The following is a 12,009-nucleotide window of genomic DNA, read 5'->3' on the forward strand; positions in this document are numbered from 1 at the left end:
GAGGCAATTTGCTACAAGAAGTGATGGCTTTTCTGTTTTCATTGTCAATCAATTGATAAGAACAAACTTTTAAATCCAGATATCAATCAATCAATTGATATGTACCCGATCAATCCCGATCGATAGCCGCCCCCCCCCCCCCCCCCCCCCCTTTTGGATTCAATTTTTTTTTTCCTTTTAAACTTTTAAATGCTATGTTTTATGTTGCTGTCACCCCAGTGTTTTTAAGTATTATCGTGGGCTGAAATTCCATTTGTCAGCTGTTGGGAAGAATAATAATAATTAAGAACAAAGGTATGCTTGGATGAGTGACAATAACAAATGGTCCCCCGCTACGTTCAGTATTGAACATCAACATCTCTTCAATTTGACAACCTGTCCAAACAGGATCTGCATAATATTGGCCACAAAATTCATGAAGCACCTCTTGTCGATCTTAGCCATTAACCATCCGGAAGATGGAAAAGGTCTTCATTGATTTCGAACCTAATTATATTAACTGGCTAGATATAGAGATTACTATACTAATTAGGGCAAGTAGTCTATAATAATTTCAAACCTAATTAACTTGCTAGTTTCAAATTACGTTCGGCAGAGATACAAACAAAGCTTTACTTTGTTTTAAGTTCTTAATTAAAAAGCAAAACTAAGTTTTACTCAAAATGCGTAACAAGTTGTTAGACAATTAGATTAACAATGAAATCAATTGTCAGCTCAAAGAATGTCGAAATCAAATACTTTATATCTGAGAATAGTGTACATAAAAATTATTTTTCAATATTTGGTTTAATTTTCATGTAAAAAAAATAATTTTCAAAAGAATATTTTGGATTCTTTGGTGTCAAGAAAGTATTAGTTTTTGAATTCTGAGTAACAAATGTTGTTGCGGAAGATCAATTACCAAAGCAGAGGGTTAGTACAAATATAAGCAAAACCAAAGAGATATCGAAAACAAGTCAAGAATACAAAAGAGTAATAGTAAAAGAAACTCATTGTAAAATAACTCGTCAAGGCTCAGATCTGGGTCTGTCCAAATGTGTACCACCCAGGTAACTCCAGAAAATAGGGACATCAAGCCTCACGAAAGCACACAAGGAACAAGCGACGGAAACCTCAAATAGGAGCCCAAAACCCTTTCGGCCAGAACACCAAATCTTCTCCCCAAAACCACACAGGTTACATTCACCGCCAGATCCCCAAAGGAGCAAGAACGATCACTCAAATATAGGGCGAAGAACAGTCTAGAAAAGCTTACCTCAAAAGGATCTACCGAACCAAATAAATACAAGCTACTCACCGATCGACTAGGGGCTTCCAAAGGAAAGGAAGACCCACTGCCATAAAAGGGAAGGACAAGCACATGAAGATCGGCTATCAAAGGAAGTATCGGGAGAGCAAAGAGGGAAGGAGAGAGAGATAGTTTGGTCGTCAAATGAGGGTAAAGAAGGCAAGAAAAAAGACTTAAATATGACGGAGCTAGGGCGCAGCTAATGGGCCATTTGGCTTGGGTTTGGGCTTGGGCTTGGGCTTCCTTAATCCTTGAGCAAATGGGCTAAGCCCATTTCTCCTCCAAATGCTTAATTAGGGTTTATGGCCCAACTTTTTAATAAGCTGCCAATGGGTGGTATATTGGACGGTACTTCAATCTCGGACCGAAGCCTATGAAGATAAATCCAAATATTCATCATAGCCTTGGGCCTCTTTCGGAAACAAAAAACAACAAATGTCTTAATTAGGAATAATCAAAACAGTACCGAGTGAAACGAGCGCCAAGGTAAATATAATTAATTATCTTAAATACATATATATAATAAATGCATATACATGATCAACCAACATAACACGAATATGAACGCAATAATACAACATTTATTTAGACATAACACAAACACGTATGTATATATATATATATATATATATGTTCTGCTGACACTAACATGAACACATTGTTACAACAGCTAATAAAGGAAGCTTTTTGCAGATTATTGACCCTGCAGCTTCACTCATGTCCAACTCCTCTACTCCTCTTGCAGGTAATGCGAAGTCAAACATCAACATTAGATTTGCTAATGCAAGCTGAAGAACCGCTAATGAAAACTGAGCTCCTGGACAGCTCCTTCGACCAGCACCAAATGGAATCAACTCAAAATGATGCCCTTTAAACTCTACAGAGCTATGTAAAAACCTTTCTGGCTTGAAATCTTCAGGCTCATCCCATACCAATGGGTCCCTACCAATTGCCCAAGTGTTTATGAGCACTTGCGTACTGGCTGTTATATCATAGCCCATTACTTTCACATTTTGGGTTGATTCTCTAGGAATTAGAGGAGCTACAGGGTGTAAACGCATGATTTCTTTAATTATAGCTTGTAAGTATGGCATTTTTTTCAAGTCATCCTCAATTATTGCTTGCTTGCCTCTTCCTATTTCTCGCACTTCATTTTGGAGTCTCTTCATGGATTTTGGATCTTTCAAGAGTTCTGCCATTGTCCATTCTAAAGTTGCATATGTAGTATCAACTCCACCTATAAACATATCCTGAAAGAGGTACAAATATAATTTATTGAGTTTAGTAGAAAAGAAGATTTAAAAAGTAGCAATTTTGGAAAAATTATTTGGTTTCACTATACCATAGATTTTAAATAAATAAATGTTGGTAATTTTTTATTCAAAGACATCACAATAAATGTTGTACTAAATTAAATTTTAAAACTGGCTTTAATAATTAAAATTTACAACATATTCACTGTTTATTAAGAAAATAGATTGCAGAGGTCTACCGTAAATAAAGTTTTGAAATTTTTTTATTAAAGGCATCACAGTATTTTTATTTTTTTATTTTAAATACTAAAATAAGTACTTTTTTTCTACAGACAAAAACAAGATAAAAGAAAAAACACATCTTTTGCTATATGTTTGACTTTAAAAATTACTTCAATATATGTATTTTATATTAGTCACGAAAAACACTGTTCCCACAAATTTCTTATTTAGAAAATATTATTATATCGAAGCCGATGTTAGTAATTAAATATGAGCACTTGTAAGTTTCTTAAATCAATATGGAAAGGAAGTAATAGCGCCCCCAAAACCTAGGCCTTACCATGATAAGAGCTTTGACGGTATCCTTATGAAGTGAAAAACCAGCAACTTCGTCTCTCTGAATTTGAAGCAAAACATCTACAAAATCACGTCGACTTTCACATGTAACTTTGTCACCGTCGTTTCTCTCTCTTTCCTCAACGTGTTCTTGAATTACAAGTTCCAGAAAAGTATCAATTTCCTTAGCAACCTTATCAGCTCTACCATATAAACCATTCAAATGGCCCAACCATCGCATCCATGGAACATAGTCCCCCACATTGAAACCACCCAACAGCTCCATAAACTCCATCAAAATCTCCTTAAACTTCCTCCCTCCTCCCGCTCCGCTGCCGCCGCCGCCATCGTACTTCCTCCCTAGCACCTCCCTGCACACTACGTTATTGATGTGCTCCGCCAACATTTCGCTTAAATTTATCTGTTAGAATAAATATGGGACTCAAACCAATGAATATGATGAATTATATGGGTATTTATAAATAGACATGGACAGATGATTGAATATATAAGAGATAAATATGAATCCATTGGTTAAATTAATCTCATCATCACCACCACCGAGGGAGAGACGGAGCAGAAAGATCCCATGATCTTCTCAATCAGAAGGGCGGTTTCTTCCTCTCTCACGGCGCGAAATGACTGCACCCTCTTGCTGCAGAGAAGCTCGAGCACGCATATGCTTCTGATCTGCCGCCAATACTCCCCGTAAGGAGCGAAAACCACGTCCTTGCAATCATACATAAGCTTGCTGCGAATGGGGGATTTGGGTCGGTTGGAGAAGGAGAGGTCGTTGGTTTTCATGATCTCTCGGGCGGCATCGCCGGAGGAGACGACAAGAACCGGGTTGCTGCCGAAGTGAAGCAGCATCAGTGGGCCATGTCTCAGAGCCAGCGAACGGAGCGTGCGGTGGGGGAGTAAGCCAAGCTGATGCAGATTTCCTATTATCGGAAGCTTTAAGGGAGATGGCGGAAGGTTCTTTCTGGGATTTCGAATGGTGATCCAACATTTGAGAAGGAAGATGAAGAACAGAAAAATGGAAAGAAAAAAGTAGAAGGATTGATCTCTCGACCACATTTGTTGTTTCTTGGATGTATAGCAAAGATGATTCAGTTTTTGGTTTGAATATATACACAAACCCACCTACCAACTGGAAAATCTGAACTTGTAACTATCTTATTTGTCAATAATTTATCTACAGATTCTTCTAAATGTTTTCGTGGTTGAGTAATTTTCATCACTTTTTAAATAAAAGTTTTATTCTACTAAAACTTTAGTCACAAATTTGATAAAATAGTATGGAAATGATAGTTTTGAAAATGATATCGAAACGTTTTGAAATTATAGAAATAGCTCGAAATGCGTTGATTGATTTGTGTAATGGGGGGGGGGGGGGGGGGGGGGGGGGATTGATACAAACAAACAATTGTTTTCGCTTTTAGTCAATGATATGAATCGATATCATCAATATCAACTAATTTAAAAAATATTATACATCCCTTTAATATTTTTAGTTGCTTTCTCTTTTTGGTTTTTTCCAAGCAAAAAATTAAAAAAAAATGAAAAAGAATAATATATGTCCCCCAAGTTGCACGGAAATTGTTGTGGGATGCCTTAAAAAAACTAAAGTTGGAAAATAGCCTAAGTGAAAGCTCGGATGACTCTGAAAAGTCTCCCGAGGCGAGAGTCCCCCAAAACCTCCGGAAAGTCTTCTGGGATAGCCAAACCTCAACATTGCATATCCCAAAAACTCACCCAAAGTCTTCTAGGCCGAAGTCACCTAGTGGCTCCAAAGAGTCTTTCGGACCCATCAAGAATGTCTATAAATAGTCGTCCATTACACTGCAAGTGGATCTTTTGGACCCATTCAGATCTTCTGCACCCTTCTCAGTTCACTCTCTCACCTTAGTCCCGAAGACTTAGACTCTGGACCACTCACTACTCATCGGGAGATTACTTCCTCAAAGACCCATAACTAACATATAACCCACACACCTTCATCTACATCCTTGCATATTTATTTTTGGATATCAATGTCTGACTTAGGCATCAAAGGGCCCGCGTGAGAAAGGTCCTCACGTGTCTTTTGACTATCTCTGTGATTGTAGACCCATCCAAAGTAATAGCCCCGAAGACCTGTCAGGACCCACCCTTAAAGTGTAATACCCGAGAATAAATTGAGGATAAAAATGATATTTGATAAGGGGCATAAATGGAATTTTGAAAAAATAAGACTATAGGGTACACTAACACAGCTTTGGACGATCGAATTAGTCAGAGGGAGTACCCCGGACCCTAGATAGCCAAGAAAAATTATGTAGTATCGACGAGTGATTTAAATTATAATTTTTAGTGATAAAAGAAATGAGATCGGGAACATTTTTTGGTACAGCAAAAATACAGCTGCCAGTTAGGTCGTATTACCGAATTGTTATAAACGATGTCCGAAAAATCAATGGAGTGTTTCTAGGACTAATATTTGATGTATAGAACAACCCTTAAGTGGTTTCAGATTGAATCGAGTGGATTTGAGGTCAAATTGATCAATCGGGCCTAAGTGTAATTTTCTAAAATTACCCAAGGAAGGTCAAAACGGTAATTTTTTAGAAGTTTCCAAGGAGAAATGAGAAGTACTAATCTTGAGGGTCTTGGTGATGGTGTTGGAAAGATCAGGGGTTTGAGAATAAGGGCCGAAATGTAAAAGGAAATTCAAGGGGGACCAAACTATAATTTTTGAAAATCTGCCAAAGCATGGTAGATCTGGCTGCGGATTCGGCCAGAAAATCCAGCGATTTGGCAACCTAGCTTCGTCAGGGCATGGCCAAGGACTGTCCTAGTGGCGTGTGGGAAGAGTTTTGGCCCAAAATCGGCCACGTGGGGGTGGGTTTTGGCCTATAAATAGCCAAGGGTTTTTGGCTGAAAATGAAGCAATAAATTGCGCGATTTTGAGGGCGAATCGAGGGAAGCCAATAAGGGGCTTTTGATCCTTGAGGCAAGGGGAGCAATTCTGGTAAGTTTCGTGAGTTTTGGAGGTGAATCGAAGGCGTTTCGAGAGTGGCCGGAAAGTCGAGGCGGTTCACCTACCGCGACCTGCAACTCGACTTCCGGTGGCCTTACGGCCTGAAACCGATAGGGTTGAGATCGATTCTTCATGGGCTTTCAGAGGGTACCGGTTTCAGGGGCATCGAAGCAACCGTCGGTGACTAGCTCGAGGTTGAAGACAGTGGCGCGTGAGCTGCACGCGCCAGCCTTTGCTTACACCCACGCGCCAAGCGCTTGAAAGCGCGTGACGAGGGGCTTTTTGGTAATTCAACTTCCAGAAATTTCATTTAATTATTTTATGAATTTTTATGTAAAAATATTTGAGAAAATAGTTGTGTAGATATTTATTTTGGATTATTAAAGAAGAAAAATGGGAGAAAAATAGGAAAAATGTGAGAAAAATTAAGGAAAATTATAATTGTTGGATAAATATGATGATTAGGGTGCCTTGAGGGTAGAGACAAAGTGACTCATGCGAAGTTCGAAGAGGGCACGCAAATCGATGCAGGCACGCAGATCGAGGTAGGCACGTAAATCGAGACGTGCCGCGCTTGTCGAGAAGAATTTGAAATTTCACCAAAGGTGAGTGGTTCTACCCGAAAAGACTTATAATGGCATGTGAATGATTTACTGTGGGTGTTCATCCCTATGGCTTGGTTTATTGTGATGGTCTGTCCAAATGGTTATTTACACATGCATTAAATTTCGTACGATAAATTGCATACATCGAAATGTTGATTTTAAGTTATGCATGTTATGATTTTTCAGCATTGGCATGTTGTGTTGTCCATGTGGGACGTGGGTTGTTAACCTGTGACGTAGCTCTCGAGTGTCAACACTTGGAATGCGTGCCAAGGGTTAATGCTATGTGACCCACTAGGGACGGGGCTGAGACAGACTTCACCCTACGATACTCAAGTGGCGGGGCTGAGAGTGGACACCACCCCAGGTTCCTTTGAGCAATAGCATTAAGGCCGAGGTGTCGTTGATTCCGGGGATAGTGCTGACGTGACACTTTTGGGGCTAGGGTTGCGTTGCGTTTTTGAATGCTTTTGAGTAGGAGCGTAATGCCTAACAATGACAATGGGGTGATTCCCGTGTTCATATGTTGAGGTTGTCCCTCTTAAGCAGGATTGTGTTTGCCAATGGGTCGATATGGTCGTGTCGCCTTTAGAGATATTGCATTTTCCCCGGTTAGGGTTAAGTGCTAGATTGGATTCTCTTAGGCTGGGACATGTCAAGATTTATCGGTTTTATATATGATTTTGCATATCTACATGAAAATGTTTTTGAACTCCCATTTAGATGATTCAGCATCTAATTTGGACTATGTCCCTGGAATATTCAAACGTTCTAGGTGAATGCAGTAGCGCCAAGGGAAAGAATGTCATCGAGATGTAGCTGCTATGATTACGATGTTTAGAGGTTATGTAATATTTTGATATCTTCATGTGAAACATCGATTTGATTATTGTAAAAGGAATTGTCGGTTATATATTATTGAAGTTTCGATCTTGCTTCCGTTGATGTGATTAACAATGCCTGTCTTAGTCTATTAATCATTAAATTTTGATATGCTAAGAAGGTACAACCAGGATTGTCGGGAAATGATTATGATAAAGGTACGTGTATCGAGAGACTTATGTTGTGTGTTTGATGTTGAAAAAAAAAATTTCTGAAATCTCGAGGTAATGCACGTTGTGGGAAAACGAGGCGTTACATAAAGACTCTCTAGGACCCTCCTGACCTCGGTCCCATGAAAACTCTCCAAGGGCAATCAACCTAAAGACTCTGGAGACCCATCCAAGTCCCCTGAAGCCTCAACTCTCCTGGACAGCGAATCGAGCTTAGACCCTGTTGATCCCCTAATGGCATCCCGAACCTCACTATCTTATCGAGGAGCTCTACATTGGTTGTTCCCTAAGATAAATAAATTTAATTATTTTTTTCTGTAGTTAGGCAACAATAGTTTGGCATCGTTTATGATAAACAGGCAAGAAGTCATCCTCCATCACAAAAGCCATGAGGTTCATTCGTGTAAGGACGCTATCTCAACGCTTCCACCCCAGCTTGCAGTGCCTCCCAATGAATTATGCTCCAAATCCTCCAAGAAGGCACCTACTGATTCCTCACATACTTGATCAAATACTAGATTATTTTGAATATATTACTCGATTAAAATCTTATCAAACTTAAGAACATTTCAAATGGTTTTAGTCATCATCATTGAACCAAATTTACTAAAAAACTTTTTCTCATTAAATCAAAACACAAATTTCTCAACACTTGCTATATATGTTAACAAGTTCTTAGTAGATTTTGTATACATTTCAAATAATTTCAACTTGGATTCATTGGTAGATTTGATTTTAATGTTCCTGATATTCCTAAAAATGCCATCATAGGAAGTTTGCATATTGGATTTTATCAATTTTCTAGGAAAATCTTTGGGTTCCCATAATGGTATTATGTGTTGGAATTTGAAATAATTAATTGGATCTTGGAGTACCAAACTTGGTAGGAACCAAAATGTTCAAGGTTCGTTTCTTGCTTATCTATGTATCAAATTCTAATTTTCACTGTAAACCAAATAGTGACTAAATTTTGTTTCTAGATATATATTGATTGGAGCTAAATTTTGTGACTTTGGGTAGTCAAATTTCATAGCCATGTCTAATAACTCTAAAACTCTAAATGACAAGAGGTCCAACTTTGACATCTTCATTATCATCCAACACAAGATCATGGTACCTATAGCTATCAATAGATCATCTAACCTAACGATCCAACCCAAACTCAATGCGAAATTAATAGGTTTGGGTCAACCCTTAACAAGGTTGAGTCATTATTGGGTCAACCCAACAAGAGCTTATTAGGTTTAGGTTGATAGTAGGTTAACCTAAAACAACCCAAAATCGACTTGTTAACAAGGCAAAATTTTGATTGTTTTTAAAGTTGTATTATGGATGATGGATATACTATTCTTGATTTGTGTCTTGACTATTTTGGATTGTTCAAAAGAATCAGAACTAAACTAATCACATAATCAGTAATTTGTAGTGCTCAAGGGTAGGATAATATGATTTTGATGATAATAAAATTATTTTATTGAGATAAAAATAAAAATAAAGAATTTTAATCCGTGTAATGTGAAGAAGAAATGAAAATCATGGCTAAGTAACTTAAGTCAACTAATGGTTAAACTTAAATCGATTGAAGTAAGGCAATAAATTGGTATCTAATCTTGCATAAATTCAATCGACTTAAGATGAACTTAAGTTGACTGAAATTAACTAGAATCTTAGCCTTTGATCCTAGGTCGACCGAGTTTCATCCGAAGTTGTGCAGGAAGTCTCTTGTAATGGCCCGCCTCCCAGAGCACCCACTAGAATAGGTGATCTGTGAGGAGGTCGCTAAAGATGGAGCAGAACAAATTTAATTTAACAACCAAATGCAATCTCACATTTCTTAAAGACCATTAAAATCATATAATTCATGTCATTACACAAAATCAGTTGATATTCCTTTATATTTTATACATCACCAAGTTAAAGGGAAAAATTAGATAAAATTTCAAAAAACAATAACACCCCTTCTGCCCCACCATTACGTACTCCCCAGGATATTTTTGCTTATGGTAACTCTGTACGCATGCTAATCTCTACTCACAAGCCACTAGACTCGTCCTTTTCTTTGCCCTTATCCCTACCTTTTGTAATATCCTAGTATTTTGAGAATAATAATTATTATTTTTTTTATTTTTAACATCAATTAGAGATTATAATTGAAAAAAAAATTAATGGATTTAGAGTTAGTGGTCTAAGTTGAAAAAATAAAAACTAAGTAAATGGGCTTAGAGTTAGTGGGCCAAATTGAAAAAATAAAGACTAAGTAAATGGGGTTAGAGTTAGTGGGCTTAGTTGAAAAAAATAAAAGGCTAAGTAAATGGGCTAATTAGTAGGTTAAGAAAATAGGTTTAAAATTAATGAATTAAACAAAAAAATAATCTATTTAGAAGAAGATTTAGTGAAAAATAATTAAGGTGACAAAACAATTAAAGATAGTAGGTGAAATAATTAAGAAATGTGGGAGACAAAGTAGAGTGTGGACAAATAATTAAAGATTATGAGTGAGATTTAGTGAAAAATAATTAAAAATGATGACAAAATAATTAAAGATTATGGGTGAAATAATTGAGAAATGTGGGAGACAAATTAAGGTGTAGATAAATAATCAAAGATAATGAGTGAAATAATTGAGAAATGTTGGAGACAAAGTAGAGTGTGGACAAATAATTAAAAATTATGAGTGAGATTTAGTGAAAAATAATTAAAGATGATGAGAGAAATAATTGAGAAATGTGGGAGACAAATTAAGGTGTGGACAAATAATCAAAGATAATAAGTGAAATAATTGAGAAATGTTAGAGACAAAATAGGTTGTGGATAAATAATTAAATATTATGAGTGAGATTTAGTGGAAAATAATTAAGAAAGATGAAAAAATAATTAAAGATGATGAGTGAAATAATTCAGAAATGTGGGAGACAAAGTAAGGTGTGGACAAATAATCAAAGATAATAGGTGAAATAATTGAGAAAAGTGGGAGACAAATAAGGTGTAGATAAATAATTAAATATTTTTAGTTAGATTTAGTGAAAAATAATTAAGAAATGTGACAAAATAATTAAAGATAATGGGTCACTACAATTATGTTAAGCTTAATTTAACCTCCTATAAATAGAAGAAACTTGAAAGGTTTGAGAACTTAAATTAGAAGGAGAAATGTTGAAAGAAAGATTTGAGAGTGAGAAAGAGATTTGAAAAAGAGAAAGAAAAAAAAAATAGAGAGAGAGAGAGAAAAATACCAAAAAAAAATTTCTAGAAAAATCCTATAGGCTGGGTTTAGTAGTTTGTGTGAAAATTTGTGGTAGAAGGCGTTGTTGGATGCGCAAATCAAGGGTTTGTCGCAATATAGAAGAATACCGAATCGCTCTGCGGAAAGGTGAGTTATCTTCAAAAGTTTCTTAAAAAATTTCAAAAATATGAGAATGATATTTTAGAATTTTTGGTGATGAAATTGGAAGAGAAATGCATGATTGGTATTTATTATGAATTTTTTAGGTAATAGATGCTTGAAAATCAAAGAGAAAATAAGAAATAAATAGAATATGGATTCTGAAAATTATGAGAAAATTTATGAGGCTTAGGAATATTGTTTTAGGAATTATTATGAAGAGAAATTGAGAAAATTTTATGAGAAGCTATTTATTTCATAATCTGAAGGAAATAATAGGAGAAAATAGGAGCAATTAGGAAAATTAAAGAAAATTATAAATCTGATTTTCTTAAGTAATTAAGATGCCCAGGATACATCAAGGTTCATAATTGAGTATAATTGGAAGTCCGACGCAAATTTTGATGCAAAATTATATTAAGGGCAAAATTATCTTTTTGCAAGGTAAGTGGTACTTCCTAGCTGAATTTAGTTTTATGAAAATACTTAACTTGTAAGTGATTCGATCCAAAATCTAATTTTACATAAATGATTTTATCATATTGTCATACCTTGATGTGAGCATGTCATGTAGATTACATTTACATGTTTGATTTATGAAATATGCATATGAGCATGATGAGATTCACGGTCATATGTTGCATGGGTTTGGGATTAGGTACTGGCTCTGTTACTTTGCCAAGGGTGCACCCATACACCTTGGTCTAGCAAGGAAACTGAAAAAATGGCAGGTAATCTTAAGATGCAGTCAACCCAAACATGAGAGTTATGATGTTATGTGCATTGCATACATACATAAGCATTAAATGTTTTGTATCCTTAGTTAGATGATTCATCATCTAACTTGCGTTT

At 36.2% G+C, this 12,009-nt stretch overlaps 1 protein-coding gene across 1 annotated transcript; it reads right to left on the reverse strand.

Annotated features, from left to right (window-relative positions):
- Window positions 1-1,758: 1,758 nt before the first annotated feature.
- Window positions 1,759-4,176, reverse strand: LOC127788379 (cytochrome P450 736A117-like). Its single transcript, XM_052316564.1, has 3 exons — window positions 3,655-4,176; window positions 3,104-3,520; window positions 1,759-2,538 (listed from the first exon to the last, which is right to left on the reverse strand). Exons 1-3 carry the CDS (start codon window positions 4,174-4,176, stop codon window positions 1,933-1,935), a joined length of 1,545 nt encoding a protein of 514 aa, XP_052172524.1. The 3' UTR covers window positions 1,759-1,932.
- Between the last annotated feature and the right edge of the window lie 7,833 nt (window positions 4,177-12,009).

Source organism: Diospyros lotus, chromosome 13, assembly GCF_014633365.1.
Source record: "Diospyros lotus cultivar Yz01 chromosome 13, ASM1463336v1, whole genome shotgun sequence".
Taxonomy (NCBI): domain Eukaryota; kingdom Viridiplantae; phylum Streptophyta; class Magnoliopsida; order Ericales; family Ebenaceae; genus Diospyros; species Diospyros lotus.